Source organism: Prionailurus viverrinus, chromosome D2 (assembly GCF_022837055.1).
Source record: "Prionailurus viverrinus isolate Anna chromosome D2, UM_Priviv_1.0, whole genome shotgun sequence".
Classification (NCBI taxonomy): domain Eukaryota; kingdom Metazoa; phylum Chordata; class Mammalia; order Carnivora; family Felidae; genus Prionailurus; species Prionailurus viverrinus.
This window is the reverse complement of record NC_062571.1, coordinates 22,496,747-22,517,755: the sequence shown is the minus strand read 5'-3', so window position 1 is coordinate 22,517,755 and position 21,009 is coordinate 22,496,747. Positions and strand designations below refer to the sequence as shown.

The window sequence follows — 21,009 nt, the reverse complement described above, 5'->3', positions numbered from 1 at the left end:
TTCCTGCCCTTTCGACTATGGCAGCCAACCTCTGCCTTGTGTCTGTGGTTTTAGATTTGAAGGCTTTTCATATATACTGCCAAATTGCATCACAGAAAGCATGTGTAAATTTACATTTCACAAGCAGCAAATGAGGGTTCTCTTAAATAAGCATTTTCATCTCTAATACCAGTAGGCTCTTTTGATATGTTAGGAATCCATAATTTTGTTCCTCGCTTATATAATGGAAATGCAGCACTGAGTCTTGTGCATAGTAGGGCATAAAACATTTTTATTAGTTATCTGATGAATCAGAATATAAATGTCCCATTGAGTGGCCCAAAGGTACCACTTTCATTTCAGTTTGTTCCAAATTGTCAGAAGCAGTCACTACCAGATTCTGGAATACAAAAATATGTATTTCACTCAGAAGCTCCATTTTATAGAGAGAAGCAATAGTTGTTAGATGGAGGCATTATGATCCCTGACTGAAAAATACTACTGCACAAGGATCTAGAAAACCGAATTATCATTCTGATTCTGCCTCTAATTCTTTGTCTTTTAATATACAAATTACTGACCAATTCTATTCTGCAGTTTATGTATCTGTCAAATAGGGTTAGTGATTTTATTTCAATAGAGTGTCACGAAGGTAAAATGAAATTACATAAGTGTAAGCCCTTTACAACACTTTTCAAGTGCTATAGAAATATAAAATATTCCTCTAGGAAGGGCCAGATAGGTGTAGAAAAAAGTGGGAGTTAGACTTTCAAGGCACACTTTTGACATCTATGCATCACTGTATGAGAGAGTACATGAATATGGAAGAGAGCAAAATTAGAAGTAGAGTCTTCTTCTCACTAAAATTAGCCTACTTGTAATAGAGGTTAATTAAATCCTTCTCAACCAGGCAAGGGCACAATTTTAAAGGGAAATCGCAAGTAAGTAAGCCCTGACTCCTGCGGGGAAGGGAGGAGGTCTTAGCACCATATCCCACTCTGGGCTCAGTAAGCTTCCTGGTAGACCATGTCTCCTACAGACCTAACCTGACCCTCCACCTGCTGTCTCAGGTCAAGAATTCATCCACTGTGATGCTTGGGTCACTGGAGTGACCCACAATGGAGACAAGCAAGACAATTAAAAAGCCATCAGGAAGTTTGTGTCCTTCTGCCAGCAAAAGGGGACCAGAGCATACACAATGTACAGCATATAGTTTTACTTCCTCTTTTGTAAACTGTTACACACAGTTGAAACCTTCAGCCATAGCTGGTAGGTATACAGCAGGTCAGCCCCTAGGCCAAATCTGGCCTACCATCTGTTTTTGTAAATAAAGGTTTTTTTTTTAAATATTTATTTATTTTTGAGAGAGAGAGAGAGGAAAAAAAGACAGAGCATGTTCAGGGGAGGGGCAGAGAGAGAGGGACACACAGAATCTGAAGCAGGCTCCAGGTTCCAAGCTGTGAGCACAGAGCCCAACACAGGGCTCGAACCCATGAACCATGAGATCATGACCTGAACCAAAGTCAGATGCTTAACCAACTGAGCCACCAGGTGCCCCTGTTTTTGTAAATAAAATTTGATTGGAATACAACCACTCCCATTTCTTTACATATTTTGTATGGCTGCTTTACCCTACAATGGCAGAGTTGAATAGCTGCAATAGAACTCATATTGCCTAAAAAGCTGAAAATATTTGCTATCTGGCCCAATGCAGAAGAAGTTTGCCTACCGTTGGTCTAGAGCAATGATATTCATCCTGTGTATTCCCACCAGCATTACTGATGCAAATTTGGTTTACTGAGATCTCTTTCTTCTTCTTTCATTTAATGAATCATTTGATACTTCAGCACCTAAAAATAATGAGGGAAAGAGTAGTGCGGATAGGAGAATGTAATGCTAACAGCATTATAGTTTATAATGTTTAAAAAACTTTATAGGAAGTACAGGGCAAAAAGAACATGTTAAATAACACCCCATGAGGATGAAATCATGGAAGTTAGAAAATTCTACATGATCAATTATCCAGTTTTTTCAATAAGTAGTCATGGAAAAAAGAAGGTGGAGTAAGGCACCTATGGAGATTAAAAGACTTAAGGGACATTTCAACCTAATGCAGGTGTGGATCTTCTCATTTGAACAACCCTACTGAGCTAACTGGACATAATGGGAGAATTTGAACACTGACAGGGTCTTAGTGTTATGAAGGAATTATTTTTACTTTGTTAAATATGGTAATGGTATTGTGACTATTTGCTAAAAAAAAAATCCTTGATGCCTAGGGTTTTCTTTTCCTTCTCTCAGACTTCTCCAGAAAAAAAAGTAGTAGGGAGTATAGAAGATATACTATTCCTAAGAGGTTGATAAGTATTGAACCAGAGTGATGAGTACATAAAACTCATGCCTTTCTCTCAAACTTTGTATCTGTTTGAAAATTTTCATTATAGTGTTTAAAAAAAACCATAAGCTTGAGTCATATTTTAATTTGAATCCTGGTTTTTCCAGCTATTTGTACATGTATGAAATGGACATTGTAAGTCAGATTGTTTTGTGGCATTGTGAGGATTATGAGAATTAAGTGAGATAGTAGAGTTTAGCACAGTGCCTAATATATAGGAAATAATCAATGCCTGGTAGCTATTATGTTGTATCTGCTATCAAATGGCAAAAATACAACCCCATAGGAGCCTAGTTCACTGATCATATAATTAACTTAGGTGAACAACGGACCTAAAATCCATATTGTTGCTACAAAGGAATAAGGAGCCAGCATAGAGAATGTTCTCACAACATACACATATTTCCCTGACAGTCTGGAAACAATCATAACACCTGTAAGATGCATGGGGAAAGACCTGTGGTATTGAGTATCATGACTTTAATTTCAGATTGTCCTAACAATATGTTTATTCCTCAATGGTAATAATAAAAAAAAAAACAGTTTTCTGTGAGATTGCTAACAAATGCCTGCAAACACACTTTAGCCCCACGTGCATGGGAAGTCCTGTGACTTTGTACAGTACTGACTGATTTTCCACTTTGCGTAACTATTGTTTTTCCTTGATATCTTGTGCTCATATGAACCCAGAGATGGTGCTGAGCACCATACTCCTTTAACTGAGTCTGGCTGACTTAATCAGCCACTAAGTCAACCACACATTAGCCAGTATGTATCACACAAATTTGCAGGAAAACACATTGACTTAACGGTGCAAAATTTTAGAGCAAAACTAACAAACAAAAAAACAAAACAAAACCAAAAAAGACCCCATCTCATCCATCAGTCACTGCAGCTAAGTGAAATAAACTTGAACCCACCTTCAGAATGTGTTCCTTAAAATTCATCCCTTTTGGAGGGAGAGGGGAGTCTACTGAGTAAAATTACTGTCAGAGAGAAATGTTGGGAAGCATTCTGTTCACAATGGTTGTTAAAAAAAGTAAATAAAAAAGTGAGGACCTGTTGGGGGGGAGTTGGGGAAGCAATGTTTCAGTTGAACTGAAGATACCAAAACTGTCCTTTTTTTCTGTTCTTCTACAGAATGACATCACGCCTTTACACGTTGCATCAAAAAGAGGAAATGCCAATATGGTAAAACTCTTGCTTGATCGAGGAGCTAAAATCGATGCCAAAACAAGGGTAAGTGCAATTTGTGTGCATGCTTATACTTATTTTCAGGAATAGTAATCTTCCCCTGATACCTTCACACTGGTTCAACAGTGGCTTCACTTTTACTTCATTTGTTGTAGCCTCCAAGAAAATGATTCTAAATGTATTTGTCCCAAAATGGAATGCTGATCGACATGTATAAGTCTGTAACACGTTTATATGGCGTATGGTTTTAATTATAAAAACTAAGGCTTAAGGTCTAGAGTTTTAGTCGAGTTTGCATTTTTAAGAATGTAATCACTACCTGACCTGATAGGCTGGGCTGTTTGGTCAGTTTAATACTAAAACTGACAGTTACTCTATTTAAAAACAAATTGGTCTACTTTTGTACACTGCTGGTGCAAATGTAAAGTGGTACAGCTACTCTGGGAAACGGTACGGAGGCTCCTCAAAATATGAAAACTAGAACTACCCTACCATCTGGCAATTCCACTACTGAGTATTTACCCCCAAGTATGGAAAACAGTATCTTGAAGCAATATTTGCCCATTCCTCTTCATCACGGCATTGTTCACAATAGTCAAGAGATGGAAGCCACACAAATGTCGATTGACAGATGATGGATGAACAAAATGTAATGTATATAGATGGTGGAATATTATTAAGCCTGAAACAGGAAGCAAATCCTATCATTCTACAACATGAATGAATCTTAAGGACATTATCCTGAGTGAAAGAGGACAGTCACAAAAGTATAATACTACATGATTCCATTTTTATGGAGTTTCTAGAGTAGTCAAAACCATAGAAGCAGAAGCAGAATGGTGTTTGCTTGGGCTTTGGGGGCAGAGAAATGGAGAGTGTTGTTTAGTAAGTTATAGAGACTCAATTCTGCAAGATGAAAAATTTCTGGAAATGTTATACATAGCAATGTGAATACAGTTAACACTACTGAAATATATACTTAAAAATGGTTAAGGAAATAAATTTTGTGTGTTTTTTAGCACAATTTAGAAATCAAAAAAAAAATACAAAGCTGTCTGGGTAGGTGTTTGGCATGTTGCTTATTCGGTGCAATGCCTTTTGGGTAGAGGAAAGAACTGAGACTCAGAAGCAAGTTTGAATCCCAGATGCTGACCTTAGCCAGTTGACTTAGGTAGGCTGTTTAACCTTCTGCATGTAATTTCTCTTTCTGAAAATAAAGAAAATTAATGGCCACCTTGAAGGTTATTGCAGTGATCAAGCTAATGTTTGTAAACTGTGTTGCAAAAAGTAGACCAGAAAGAGGTCACAGCCATTGCTTATATAACTCACAGGTCCAGTTAGCATTAAACTTGTAATTAGGGGATTATTTTGTCCAACACTTCTTGTGTTTGTTCCAAGATGCGAGCAAGAGTGAGGCTAACGGAGAGGTGATCTCACTATACCCAGCCCCCTCTCTGAGGGTTTGGGGTGGTTTTCCCTATCTTGCCATTGTAGCCCCCGCAATCCCGTGCTTCCTCCTCACAAGAATCCTGATCTCCGTGTTTCCAAAACTGGCCTGGTAACCTGCATTCGATTCCTGTGGCTCCTTGATTTACTACTTCATTTATTGTTCACTGTGTGTGTTCCCTCAAGCAATAAATGATTACGGAGTGGGCCTACTGTGGGGCAGATACAGCAAGACTGCAGGACACTGTCCTTACCCTCATGAAGCTGACAGGCAGTCAACTACCTGTGCTCTGACCCAAGAACAGCCCAGCTGTAGTTAGTTAGCAGGACACCCGGGCTTCCTTTTCCTGATAACTACTGACCCTGAAAATTTGTATGTACCTTAAAAGAAACCAGCTTTCTAGAGAGGAGGAGTGAAGAAAGATGAAGGTTGACCCCTAGAGGACTGTCTGACTGGGGAAGGAGATTGAATAGAGCTCCTAGTGAATTGACTTTGCATTCTGTAATAAGAAGCCGTTACCAATATGCTAGAGCTGTCACTTTAAATGGCAGGGATCTTCCGCCAATATAGGCTATTTCAAGAGGTCATAAGGAATAAAACAGAATTGGTGCTGTGCCACTCGATTACAATGTAAAGCTTAAGGATCATTTGTGAACAGGGAAGATTTTTAGGAAGCAAAATGAGGAATACTAGAGCCAAGCAGGAAAGAAGAGCTTGAAGAGATATACCTGGTTATCCAGCTGGGGTTTTAGTGAGTATGTGGATTAGAAATTACCTTATTTCTCCCTCTCTCGAAATAATCATCAATCACTGGCAAAATTCCTTTTCAGTTACTTTACCTCATTTATGCAAAAATTACCTGCTGTATTTGATACAATGAAAGGAGAAAGGGGCATATGGGGAACTCAGACCCCATGTTTATGAAGCAGATAGTGGCACCAGGGCAAAAACTTAAAAACTCTTCTGGATAAAAGTATTAGAGATATGAGGGCACCTGAGTGGCTCAGTCAGTTAAATGTCTGACTCTCAGCTCAGGTCAAGAACTCATGGTTTGTGAGATCGAGCCCTGTGTCAGGCTCTGCACTGACAGCAAGGAGCCTGCTTGGGATTCTCTCCCTCTTTCTCTGCCCCTCCCTTGCTCTTTCTCTCTCTCTTGCTATTTCTTAACATTAAGAAATAGTATCAGAGATATGGAATAATGTTGTATGTAACTTTGCATACTATGCAAATTCAGGGGGCAACCTGATTTCTCTAACACTTTGTCCCTGTTGTGAAAGCCTATCTTATTTTGAATAAGATGCAGACTCCTTTTTACCATCCATTCAGTTGTAACAGGGATTCAGTTTTCTCCTGTGTTCTGTGAATGGCGCGTGAATGTGAAGGAGACAGACACAGAGAACAGAGAAGCCTGTCCTACTTCTGTTGTTGTCCTACAAGGAGTGGGGTGAGGGTGGGATGGCATTTGGGCACAGACTGAATTCCTGGCAGACGATATCGAAGAAAGCATAGTACATACCCCAAATATGTAAACTATTTTGTGTTCTTCTCATCAAAGCCTCCCTTCTCTCTGGCTGAAATGACTGAGTAGTCATTGGGTGTGTGGGTGAAAGGGAGGAGGCCAGCTAAAATGTCAGAAAGCCCTGAGGCCAAGCCTAAAAACAGAAAACAGAATTGTTCATAAATGCAAGTTTTAACTACTCAATCTGGTAACTCTTGAGAGAATAAATATTGTTATCTACCCATCCACCTCCTACCAATTACTTAGGACTGTTGTGGCTACCTTGCTACATCAATAGTCGGTTTAGAGACAGGAGACATCTCAGGCGCCAGCACTCCAAGGGACCTCGTTGGCTTACTCTGTTCCCTGCATGTGCTGCTGACCTAATAAAGTACTCAGTTTAAAAGCAGACTCTTAGAGCCCTTCTATTCAAGCAAAGAAACTTGATTTATGGTCAGAGTAGGTTAGGAGGACTTGAGCAAGATTTTACCAGCCAGAAAAGCAAGATGAGAGTGATCAGTGATCTGATCTCTAGTCTTAAGTGTGACTTGCAAGTAAAATTGTGACCTTAGGCAAGTTCACCCTTCTGAGTCTTAGTTTCTGTCCCAGCATGGATAGAGAGTTGTTCCAGATGATTTTACAAGCTCTCCCATTTGGAAGGACACCACATATTGTAGCTTCACTGTAAAACTCAAGATGGTTATATAAATCAGGTTGATGTTACCAAAATGGCAAAGTAGGGGAGCTCAGCCTCCAACCCCCAACAAAGATCAACAAGAGTTCGGAAGCATCCACAAAGAAAAGCAGTTCTGGGAGAGCTCAGGAGTGTTCTTAGGAATCTTCAGCAACTCAGTGTGGGGAAGGAAAAAAACCCATCTGAGAATAATTACAAAAGAAGGGAAGGAAGAGCAGCTTCATTTTGCCTGCATCATCCAATCTCCCAGGCTGGCACTGCTCACTGCCAACAGGGAACTCCTCAACTTGGAAGAATTTCCCTTACCAGACAAGGGAGAGTGAAGTGAGTGGCTGGCTTCCCTAGCTTTCAGGACATTGTATGAAGGACCCTCTTCAGTTTGCAAACCAGATTGCAAACTGGTGTAGCCGTTCTGGAAAACAGTATGGAGCTTCCTCAAAAAGTTAAAAATAGAACTACCCTATGACCCAGCAACTGCACTACTAGATATTTATCCAGAGGATACAAAAATACTGATTCAAAGGGGCACATGCACTCTAATGTTTATAGCAGCATTATCAACAATAGCCAGGGTCACCTGGGTGGTTCAGTCTGTTGAGCATCCGACTCTTGATTTTGGTTCAGGTCGTGATCTCACAATCATGGGATCGAGCCCCACATCAGTCTCCACACTGAGCATGGAGCCTGCTTGATATTCTGTCTCTCCTTCTTTCTACACCCTTCCCCAACTCTTGCACGTGCTCACTCGCTCACTCTCTGTCGCACTCTCTCAAAATAAACTAAAAACAAAAAACCAAAAATTGCCAAACTATGGAGAGAGCTCAAATGTCCATTGACAGGTGAATGGATAAAGAAGATATATATATATGATATATATTATAATGGAATATTACTCAGCCATCAAAAAGAATGAAATCTTGCCATTTGTAACAATGTGGATGGAGCTAAAGTGTATTATGCTCAGCAAAATAAGTCAGTCAGAGAAAGACATAGACCATATGATTTCACTCATAGGAATTTAAGAAACAAAACAGATGAACATAGGGGAAGGGGGGGGGAGAGAGAGAAGGAAGCAAACCATAAGAGACTCTTAAACATAGAGAACAAACTGAGGGTTGCTGGTAGGGTGTTGGGTGGGGGATGGGCTAAACGGGCAAAGGGCATTAAGGAAGACACTTGGTGTGATGAGCACTGGGTGTTATATGTAAGTGACGAATCACTAAATTCTAGTCCTGATACCAATACTACACTATATGTTAACTAACTTGAATTTAAAGAACATCTTGGAAAGAAAAAAAAAGTTTCATCCGACCCAGAGACTGGCAAAGCTGAGATGAATAGAGATAGGAAGGAACAAAGAAGAGTAGATGCTACCAGTATCATCCATGCAGTGGGAGTGACTGTGGTTCCCAGCCACCTGCTTTGCGGAAGACCTCAACAGCTTTCTTGCTATTAAAGTAACTAATGGCCGGAAGAGCCACTGTGGACTCCCTGAAGACTTCATTGGGTTTGGCCCCTGCAATATTCACATTCACAGACTCCAGCCTCCTGAGTCCCTCTCTGCTCCCTACCTACACCTCCACCCCCCCAAACCCCCAGACCCTGCTGCTAGAGCCAAGGGTCCACACCAGCAACCAGCCCAGCCCTCTGTGTCTGCACAAGTGTAAGAAGCCAGCCTAGACCGTGTGCTGCCCCACGACTGTGTACGCACTTGGGGCTAGCCCTTCCAGCTGTGCATCTGCACGCCACTGGCCAGACCCTCTACTGCTACCCACACACCTATGGCGGATCCTGTGGCATGGAAGGGCACACCCACAAGCCAGGGCCTTCATAGCAGTCCATGGGTCTGAATCTGGCTCTGTCACCAGTCACTGGCCTTCACTCCTTAGCAAATGTCAGGTAACCTTCTAGCTATGCACCTGTATGCCCCAACCAGACCATCCTTACCAGCCTCCCAAGGCTTGGGACACACCCCCAGGAGACTGCAGCCACAGGAGTACACACGAAGAGCAGAGCCCCCACAGCCATTTGAAGGCCAGATCCGGTCCTGTCTCTTGTCACTGACCTGCACCACTGGGCTCACCTGAAGCTGGTCTTTCAAGCTGTGTTACGGCACGCCCCTTGCCTGACTCCCAACACCAGCCTCCGCTGCTGTGTGCCCACAGTGAGGCCCCACAGCCGCAGCAATACACACAGACAGCCATGGCACCCACAGCTGCCTGTACACCTGCAGCTGGCCCACACCTTTACAACTGGCTCTGACCCCCACCACTATGTGTATGTGTGAGACCGGCCCCCACCACTATGTAGGGGACCACCCTACAGCTGTGTACATACCACCAGCTCCAGCCACCACCACCACCTTCCCACGTCACCAGCCACTGGCCCTGGAGGTGCTGCTGAGGACTCAGACCACCCCCTACAGTGCTCACCAAGAACTGCACAGTTGTCAATGCCGTGAACCCGAGTGACCTGAGCAGATAAGACATCATATACCTCTTGGACCCAAACCACCACACACCCCTGTATTTGGCCCTCTGTACCACTAGACCTGGGGTTACAGCACATTCCAGCGTGCCCCTGTGCACAAGTGAAAGTCTTTCCATATTGAAGTCAACCCATAAAGTATGGAAGAAGTGAGTGGTTATTTAAATGGGCAGACTTTAAATATGCACGACTATAGGGATCTTGAAGAATCAGAGAAACCACCAAGGGAGCATAGTGAGCTTCCAGTAATTGACCTCAAAGAAACGGAGATACCAGTGACCTAAAAACATCACACCCGGGGCACCTGGGTGACTCGGTCGATTAAGCCTAATAAAGGATTCAAAATAATTGTTCTAAAGATGCTCCGAGAGCTGCAAGAAAACATAGAAAAACAATTTAACAAATTAGAGGGAAAATATAAAAACAAAATGAAAAGTTCAGCAAAGAGATAGAAAATATAAAAAGAGAACCAAGCACAAATTTGTAGCTAAAGAAGACAGTGATGGAACTGAAGAACTCAATAGACAGCTTCAACAGCAGACCGGGCCAAGCAGAAGCAAGAACACTTGAAATTATCTAGTCAGAGGAGCAAAAAAGAGAAAGGATGAAAAATTCATGAAGAAGACCTGCAGGACTAAAGAGGCATCGTTAAGTGAAAACAGTCCATCCATCACTGAGTCCCAGAAAGAGAAGAGAAACTTACTGAGGACCTAGAAGTGACACCACCCCCAAATCTGAAGAGTTGTAAGGGTCAGTAGGGGGAAGAAACTAAACAAAGAACCAGGTGCCCCTAGAGAATAGAAACTGAAGTCTTTTAAAAAAAATATTAAAAAGAACCCACTGGTTTTATGAAAAGACAATCCCCAGTTCTATTGAGTAATCAATAAAGCTTTAATACAGCATTTAAACTGCATTTGCAATATGTGAACTATTATTCAGCCATAAACATAAAAGCAAATCCTGCCACTTGCAACAACATGAATAGACTTTGAGGCCATTATCCAAGGTGAAATAAGTCAGACAGAGAAAGACAAATACCACATGTCATAACTCAGATGTAGAATCTAAAAACATCACACCTGGGGCACCTGGGTGGCTCAGTCGGTTAAGCTCCAACTTCGGCGCGGGTCATGATCTTCGTGCTTCACAAGTTCAAGCCCTGCCTTGGGCACTCTGCTGTCAGCGTGAGGCCCGCTTCAGATCCTCTGTCCCCCTCTCTCTCTGGCCCTCCCCCACTTGTGCACACGTGCTCTCTCTCTCTCAAAAATGAATAAACATTTAAAAAATAATAAATAAAATACAATAATAAAACATCACACTCATAGAAACAGAAAGGTGGTTGACAGAGGCTGAGAGGTAGAGGAAATGGGGAGATTTAGTCAGAGAGTACAGACTACCAGTTATAAGATGAATACGTTCAGGTATCTAAAGTTTACTTGGTGGGGGCACCTGGGTGGCTCAGTTGGTTAAGCTTCTGACTTTGGCTCAGGTCATGATCTCACAGTTTGTGAGTTTAAGCCCCACATCAGGCTCTGTGCTGACAGCTCAGAGCCTGGAGCCTGCTTCGGATTCTGCATCTCCCTCTCTCTGCCCCTCTCTGGCTTGCACTCTGTCTCTCTCACTCTCAAAAATAACTAAACATTAGAAAAAATTGTTTAAAAATAAATTACTTGTTGACTATAACTAAGAATTCTGTATTATATATTCAAAAGTTGCTATGAAAGTAGACCTTTAATATTTTGACCATGACATCTGCAAAATTCATGTGAGGTGAAGAATGTGTTAATTAACGTTATTGTGGTAAGTATTTCACAGTATATATGTATACCAGATCATCACATGGTATAACCTAAATTTCTACAATGTTCCATGTCAATTTTATCTCAGTCAAGTTAGGGCTCAGGGGGCAAGAGGCAGAAGCCTCTTGAACGTTTCTGAAAAGTGTTTAGCTAGGATCTGATGAAACACAAAGCCTGTGGTCCTTTTTCTATGTAGTTCATTTCAAGAAAGGTTGTCCTATTTTCCCAGTCCTGTGATGCTATCTAATATCAACTGGCTTGTTGTATATTCTCCTGCAGAATAGACAAGAGTAAGTATGTAGCGTTATCTCTGTGATAACGGTGGCAAATGTGCTGAGATATAAACATATATCAAGGCAGATTCTTCAGTCTGGTCTATATGCAGATCCTAATTTTAAAATAAGTTTTGAAATTTGCTCACTTTTTTCCAACAAAATTTTAATGACTTTATTTATAGACTAAAATGTTTTGTAAGAATGGCTATTTGTGGTAGCCTGATGGGTTTTTGGTTTGGTTTTTTTTCCCCCCATTTAACTCTCGATCTCAGCAAAGCAAGCATGTGTACTTCTTGAAGGAAGATACTTTGCAATGGATGGTCTCTTGTCATTTTCCTTTTCCTTTGCATCAGTTCACAGCCAAATCAAAAGCTCAATATGGACCCTAATCAGAACCATTTTAAGACTTTGTGGCATCTTCTGAGTTCTCTCTTTTCACTGGCTCTTCTCTACCCAATAATAAAGGCAGCTGTGCTTGTATTTAGTGCTTCAGAGAAGATGGAAGGGTTCCAGGTAGAATCAGTAATACCAATACTCTGATTCCCAGAATGCGGCTCTAATCATGCCTCTCCCAGCTTCCAGTTTTCCTAGCAAGGTGCCACTACCCAGATCCACATGTAATCTCATTACCACCACATCATATCCGAGCCACACCTTGCCACTCAGATGCACACATTCATCTTGGTATCTGTAGCACTTAGCATGCTTTCTGGCACATGCCAGATGTTAAATATGTATTTGCTGAATATATAGAAATGAAAGCTACACTCTTGAAGGTTAAATTTGCCAAAAGGTCTTAATTTTCTTGACTTTATACTGATCCTGTGGTAATGTAATTTTGCTCCCTGAAGTTAATGGCTTCCAATTGATTCAGAAGAATGAAGAGATATTTGTGTGCAAGTAGATAAAGCGTTTTCAGAATACCTCAAATCTGTCAGTTGTTAAATTCTTATTATTCTGGGAAGATATCAGGGGACATTTGGATGCCCTGTAATTTTAGCCTGTCCTTTCCCAGAAATGCAACTGGTTATTATTTCTGAGGTTAAATACAAAGAAAAAAGAAATATTGGTATTGACTTTTGCTTTCTATTATATTTCCAGAAGTGTATTGCCTGGCTAAAAATAAATCCTTAAAGTAAATATTAAATATTTTATAGTCATAAGATAGTCCCTATCAAATGGAAAATTCTAATACAATATTTCCTCCTTATAGTTCTAACATAAACATGTTGACAAGAGCACTGAAATAATGCAAGCTGCTCTGGGTTTCTACATTAATCAAGACTAATTTGAAAATATGTCATTCAAAAATAGATTCATTTTTAATTTTTATGTAACAGATATTAAAAGTTAATTGAAAGTATTTATTTGGATTCTAAGAAGGGCAGGGCACCTTCCCCTAAATTTTGCTGTTAACCTTAAACCACTCTAAAAAAATTAAGTATTAATATAAAAAAAGAAAGTACAAGTAATTATGACATGCCCTTAGCGTTCAAAACATGAAAATCTCTTTGAAGGAAAGAATGCTTTTGAGAGTTGCAAAGAGTTCTGAACATAAGAGCATCTTATCTCTTTCTTTCTCCCTTTCTCTCTCTCTCTCTCTCCCTCCCTCCCTCTCTCTCTGTCCTAGTGATTTTACAACATATTGGAGATCTCATTTCCCTTACCAAGTAGAGATCTAAAAGTATCGGATAAATTTTGTGTGCTACTAATCCTGGTTCTCCTGAAGAATCTGTGAAGCAGGCTCAGGACAGCAGTTATTTTAGTTAATTGCTATGTGGTTCTAAGTGCTGGGGCTCAGAAAGTACTTTACTCTTCCTCCTATTTTCTTGTGATGTATGTTGGTAATCCTCACTCCCTACTTCTTTTAAAAAATTCTACATCCATTAGGCACACAAGTACTCTGCAGTTATCAACTATAAGCATCTTTAATTATCCTCCTTGCCAAAGGAAATATACAATAAGTAAATACATCATTACTGTTTTTTTTACATTGTGAAGCTTAATTTGAATTTTTTCCATGTAAGATTTTCTAAGAACTATATAAAAAGAACCTTTATACATTTAAAATCATATTTTATAATAGGTTATTCAGTTTCTACCTACTGAAAATTTAGAAATTATCATCTATTTATAGAAGGAACATTCCTAAAATAGTATATGATAGAAACAAATATAAACTATGATGGTGTAGTGTGTATAAGTCACATATTCATGTTTTTTACTCAGCTGTGTTAGAGTTTTGGCTTCAAGGAACAATGGAGTAGCTTACAATGAACTAAGCATCCTGCTGATAAAAATCATAAACCCCGGAAAAATAGTTTTTGAAAACTTGTTTGTAGGCACTGAAAAATAATCGAAAATTGGCATAAATTGGAATGAATTCAACTTTTGAAAGAACTAAATAACACAAGATGAGATCTATATTTTTATGGCAGGTACTGGATACAGTTGATTGAGAAAGTCACAATTTTATTGTCTTGAGGTCAGAGGATCAAGTTTGAGGCTGTAATGGTGGCTGGATATTCAGGGAGGAATCACTGATAGGAGGGAACCACAAAGGAAGTGCTGAAGTCAATCTACAAACATATACACTCCCCACAATCCTTGAATAAGCAATGAACTATGTGTGTGGAGGTGGGAAGTGGAGGGGGGTGGTATGAAACTACAAGGAGAGCAGAGGGAAATAACAGGTAAAAAATTAAAAGCTGAGAAGGAAGTTCAGCAGTGCTTGCTGCAAGGAAAATAGAACACCACATCAAGGAGACTTGGCAAATATCTTTGGCTTTTTATTAATACTACAAGGACTACATCTTAGAAGTTATGACTATGTCCCAGGACTAAAGGGATTACTCTTGGAATAAGGACGAGTCTAAAACAGACCTGCTATTGAAAGCCTAAAACAAGTCCCTATAAGACTAGAGTCTTTATAGCACATTATTCACAATATCCAGTATTTAATTTAAATTTTATATATGATTTAAAAATCACTAGTATACATGAAAGGAAATGAGAAAATCTGACTTGCTGTCAAAAGAAAAGTTAAGTAATAAAAACAGACCCATAGGTGACTCAGATGTTAGAATTAATAGACTTTAAAATAACTATAATTAGGGGCGCCTGGGTGGCGCAGTCGGTTAAGCGTCTGACTTCAGCCAGGTCACGATCTCGTGGTCCGTGAGTTCAAGCCCCGCGTCAGGCTCTGGGCTGATGGCTCAGAGCCTGGAGCCTGTTTCCGATTCTGTGTCTCCCTCTCTCTCTGCCCCTCCCCCGTTCATGCTCTGTCTCTCTCTGTCCCCAAAAAAATAAATAAACATTGAAAAAAAAATTTTAAATAACTATAATTAATATGTTAAATATCTGAATGAAAAGACAGATATAGTGAGTAAGGCAAAATTTTTCAGGAGAAATAGGAAGTCTTAAAAAAATAGAAACCTTAGAACTAAAAAACGCAATATCTGAAATTTTAAAAAAAAACATTCACTGGATAGGATAAAGAACAGATTGAATACAAAGGAAGAAAGAATTGGTGAACTTGAAGACAAGTTATAAAAATCATCCAAACTGAAGAACAGAAAACAAAAAGATTAAAAATCAATTTGACACCATGTCAGCAACCTGTGGAATACTAGCAAGCTGACTAAACAGTTACAGTGTGGTCCAAGAAGCAGAGGAGAAAGAGAATGGAGCAGAAAAGATGTATCTATTTATTTTCAAATTCAATCACAAACCACAAACCCTAGACCCAGGAGACTTAGAACACCCCAAGGAGGGTAAATACAAAGAAAACCACACAGAGGCACATAGTGGTGAAGCTGATAAATGGCAAAGATAGAAAAAAAAATGTTTACACAGCCAAAGGAGAAGATGCATTATAAATAGAAAAACAATGGTGAGACTGTGATCTAACTTCTTACCAGAAACACTGGAGGCCAGAAACAATGGAACATTCTTTAAGATGCTAACTGAAAACTTTCTGTGAATCGAGAATTTATATCCAGTGAACATAAATTCATAATAAAAGCAAAATATAGTTTCAGATAAGCAAAAATTGAGATGAAGTGTTACCATCAAACCCACACTAAAAGAAATACTAAAGGAAGTTCTTTAGTATTCTGAAGGGAAATAATACCATATGGAAATGTGGATCTAAATAAAGGAGAGAAAAATTAGAAGCAGATTGCTATAAAGAACACTTTTTCTTTTTAGAAATTCTTTAAAGTTTGATTAATAAAAATATCAATTTATTATGAGGCTTGTAATACACGTAAAAGTTAAATATATGATATTTATAGCACAAAAGGTAAAACTAACAGTTTAAATGGAATTATATTATAGAATTCATATTACACATGAAGTTATATAATATATAATACATCATATGTAATATTACTCTATGATATATAATTAATAATATGTATTATGTAATATTACTCTGTGATATATGATTAATAATATAATATTATTTAGACTGATAAATTAAGGATACATATTATAATGTTTAGGGCAACCACTAAAAGGAAAACAAAAGAAAAAAGAGATTTAGTTAAAAAGCCAAAGAAGGAGGGGGTGCCTGGGTGGCTCAGTCAGTTGAGCATCTGACTCTTGATTTCAGCTTGAGTTGTGATCCCAGGGTCGTGGGATCAAGCCCATGTCAGACTGCACTGAGTGGGGAACCTGCTTGGGATATTCTCTCTCTCTCTGTCTCTCTCTCTCTCTCTCTCTGCCCCTCTCCCCTACTTGTGGTCCCCCCCCAACCCCCGAAAAAAAAAAGCCAAAGGAGGAGATAGCCACTGATATATGTGATGATTTGGTGATTAGAAAACTAAATAATGCTCAACCCAAAAGAAGACAAAAAGGAGGGACAAAAAACCCACAAAGAACAGTGGACAAATACACAGCAAATAGCATAAGGGTGTGTTCCAGGGTCAGAGAGAAAGCCATGGTTTTTTAAGCAGAGAGAACAATACAAGGATTTTGCCTTACTTTAGTTTTAAACACATAGAATGTATGACCGGGGTAGCAAGAAAGGGAAGTAGAAAGAGATATTTCTCTCTCCTATACGTGAATGGCAGAAATGAACTCTAGATCTTAAAAGGAGATTGTTTTCCAGAAGGAATCCGATCCTTCAGATGGAGGCAAGCCTAAGTATAAATTCCGATTCCAGCCATTTGCTTGCATGTGACCTTGAGCAGGTACATTCCTCTTCTGGAACAGCTTTCTCATCTATAAATGGAACTTGTAATGCCTTTCTCATGAGTTGTAAAGATTCAATAAGATCACAAATATAAAGCGCCTGTAACCACAGAGGGGTTTCAAAAAATGTTATCTCACACCCTCCTATGCCAAGTCTACAACTGCCTCGCGTGCACAAAATGAGGATACAGTCAGAATTTTTGGTAAAAAGCACAGATATGAGACTAGCAGTACTGTTGGGCTGCAGGTGGGGCCCCCTTATTTATCTCTGGCTGTATTATAACTCTTCTTTCCTGAGCACTACTGGCTTTTTCTTTCATTGTTTTCAGTTTTGAATTAGGTATCACATCCTGTTTCACATCCATGATATAGGAAAAGAGTATATATCCATTGGATTCTCTCTGCTTGGTTTCCTTTTCCATCTCTAGAGTGAGATTTTTTGCTTAGAGGGTTTTTTTGCTACAGAATACAAATAAAATAAATGTCTGTTTTTGAAAGTATTTCCCAAGTCATGAATTTGTCTCATTTCAGTATTGGCTGTGAGCAAATTCAACATGTTAAGAACATATTCTGGTTCCGTATTCTTAGGTCTGATGCCTTAATGTCCTGTTCCATGCTTTTCAGCCGAATAGGACCTGAAAGCAAGCCTTTTTGACCTTCGAGTGTGCTATGTTTTGCTCTTAGGCTAACACAAGAGAGCATTTTGTCCAGCCAGTAAAGTACAGTTTCCCACCTCGGTAATAAGATTACTGTCATTGAAATGAAATATGAGATCTGGACTAGCCAGTTGGCTTTGCTTCAGAATTCTGCCCAAGGGAATACTTGTTCATTATGTCAGTGCTTTAAAAATCAGGGGAATTGGAAAAAAACTACCAACCCTGTGCAATTTCATTTCCCTCCCATACTGTTACTATGGCAACTCAGCATCCCTCTCTCCTTCTCTCCCGTCCAAGTGCATATGCTGCCATTCTTGAGGCAGCCTCCCCTGAGCCCCGGCAATTGCCTTTGTCAAGCATTTTCCAACTGGAAGTTGACACTGTTGTATGCAGCTGAAGAAATGCTTTTTGGTACTGGACCCAGTCTAAGTGACCCTGTATATCACCTATACATTTCTAGGGTTTGGGAGCAGGTTAGAATCCTCATTTTTGTATTGGAAAAAGCATTGCTCTAGTTTTAGGGAGAGGAGTAGACCAGTTCACTGCTGTGTTCCAAACCACAGTGCTCACAATAGTTCTCTTTTTTCAGCTTCTGGTATTCAAATAAAAGGAAAATATCTTATTTAGAATAAATCCCCTAATATTTTTCTTATTCTGAGAACTAAAAAGACTGGTCATATTCTTCAAATCACTTATTTATGGGGAATTTTATTTTTCTGGAAAGAAAGACATTAGAGCACTTCTGAAGGATAAAATGAGTCTGCTCTTAACAAAAAGAATTTTTAACCAACTAACTAGAAAACATTTTTAAAGGACTAGCCCCCAAACCCACTCATTTGCTCACTCCATTCCTTCATTTACTCATTTGCAACTTTCATGAATACAGTGCTGAGTTATCTTCTCTGTGAGATTCAAATATCCCTTAAGCTAGTGACCTTGTCCTCAGAACCAGCCTAACTGAAATGATGACGCCTGCTCACAAATGACTAAGATACCCGGTGAAAAGTTAGAGAAGCTTCCCCAAGAGAAGTGCAGATTAAACAAGGCAGATGTCCTGAAAGTACAGTGGTTATGTCTAGTTATGGAAAAGTCTTCTAAGAAATGTAGGACTTTAAAACAGTACAAATTTGGATCTTGGAGAAAATGGAAAGGGAACTCCTTCCTGGTACCCTGTGTGGGCAGAGCAGAGAGACCAGAACACGAAGAGCTGCGAATGGCTTGCGAGCTGGGGGAGAAGGGAGGGGCATCGGGGAAGGCCCAGTGTAGCAGAGACTGCTGGTGGAAGACCACCAATGCTGATTTGAGAAACTGAGGCTTGGCTGAGGACCGAGTGGTTATTGAAGGCCACGTAGCGTTTCATAATCAGAACAGTGCTTCAGGAAAGTGAATGATAAGCCTCACCCATTTCAAAGCAAAAGAAACCAGTTTGAAATTTACATATTATCTTTTGTCCAAATGCAGGTATTAAGTAAAGTCTGTGCTGGCTAATTTCCCCCCCCGCCCTTTTTTTTTTAAACTGAACTAAGTGTGAATCAGTACATGGCACTTTCCAGTCTGGCCGTGGGTCAGCTGGTCCTGTCTTCTTTGTGACTATAAAAGATGTGACACTAATTAAAGACCTTACATTAACTCTAGGCACTAGTTTTCCACTGACCTGTGAATGTCCCAGCAGCCAGGCTGGCACTGCCTGTACAGCCAGGCAGTCGTGACATCTTGTACAGCTTCCTGATGAGCCATCTCTCCTGCCGGAATTCTGGCTGTTTGAAGTCATGCACTTTTGAAAAGTTTCAGAGCAAATGTACAGCAGATCCAAAGGAGTCAGCCCAACTTGCAGTTGGTCAATGTTAAAAATACTGCAAGTGAAACTGCAGTCAAGAGAGCTATGCTTCAGGTAGCTCTTTGCAGTTAGCTAGGAACTGAAGATCTTACCCTGGGGAGCCCCCTGACTTTATCATTGAAACCAGGTGATGAGAAGAACAATGGCAGTAACAATAGCACTTCACAGCTCTTGCACTGATGAAAAAATCACCTTCCCTAGCTGAGTCTCTAAAGTCTATGAGTGTTTAATAAATAAACACCAGAGAGCAGAGGCAGCAGCTGCAGAATGAAGATAAAAGAAGGCTCAGGATGGCTGAAAGTTTGAAAAGAGGGGCTTTGTCTTAGTAACTCCTAAGTCATGTCTTGACTGTCCTGCACAGTCTGGCCAAGATCTGCGTTCAGCCTGTGCAGGCTTGGAGAAGTAAAGAGTCTTCATTTATCAAATGAATATTATACCTTTCGTATAGGGATAATCGTGAGGATAAAATGATATAATGTCTTGGATTTGTTTCAAAATAATATAAGAAAGGAGAAAAGGTCAGGATATGGATGAATCAAGATTGATCAGGAGATGACAGCTGAGGCTGAGCACCAGACACCTAGAGAGACTCATTATACTATTCAGTCTGCTTTAGTCCAAAATAGGTTTGAAATTTTCCATAATTAAAGCTTTTATTGTAAAATGAAATCAGCAAAAATGTAAATCTGTAAAGGACAGTATGTTTCAAAGGATTGAGGTAGATTTTGCTCTTAGCCACGTTGCATTCAGTACGTAGCAACTTGCTTTGGGTAAGATAATTTTCATGGATAAATGAGTTGGGCTAAAGTAAATACTTTTTTTTCTGTGTGAGCATGGTTTGAACATGTCTGCACACATTCTGTCACCTCTTACATCTTAGAGTCTACTTATGAGAAAATAAAAGAAACAAATTTGACCTTTCAGTCCGTAAAAGACAATCACGTTATGACAGGACCTGTGTGGTGTGTTTTTGTGTGTGTGGCAGAAGGTGGGTGTGATTATTAGTTCCCCTTCAGATATTTATAGGTTTTATATTATTGGGAAGACACTTGGACTTCATGGTGTTTTTTTTTAATGTTTTCAGATTTTATTTTATTCTATTTTATTAGAAAAATGCTATTTCCCACTTGAAAATTTATACACTGCTTTACTTTGGTTTATGAGAGCAAATGTTTCAAATAAGCATAAGAGGCAGAATATTTAAATATGCTCACAGCATGATCAAATGAGTTTGTGATTCAAATTTCATTTTTAAGGGATTTTAATTCTGAGTGAGATGTGGCTAATAGGTTAGAAATAGGATTGTACCTTACTGATTATACATTAGGATAATTAGGGTTATTTTCAAGATCTGCTCACACAATCTGGGAAGTGATTTGAATACACTGATAACATTTTAATGTATCTTAAAATGTGACTGTCCTTAGGGTAGGCTTTGTCAACCACAGGAATCCTCAAGCTGGGGAAAACTTCTCCATAGAGTTTGGGGCCACTTAGATAGCTTTAAGTGAATTATTTTCCACTCCTTAACTCCTAATTCTCCCTTCCCACC

At 39.6% G+C, this 21,009-nt stretch overlaps 1 protein-coding gene across 5 annotated transcripts in view; it reads left to right on the top strand.

Moving 5' to 3' along the window:
• ANK3 (ankyrin 3) overlaps nucleotides 1-21,009 on the top strand; it is a 332,342-nt gene that overhangs the window by 141,190 nt on the left and 170,143 nt on the right. For all 5 annotated transcript variants that reach the window (XM_047825329.1, XM_047825328.1, XM_047825332.1 and 2 more), the window contains exon 8: nucleotides 3,515-3,613. In XM_047825329.1, coding sequence (XP_047681285.1) covers nucleotides 3,515-3,613 — 99 coding nt within the window. The remainder of the gene's footprint in view (nucleotides 1-3,514; nucleotides 3,614-21,009) is intronic.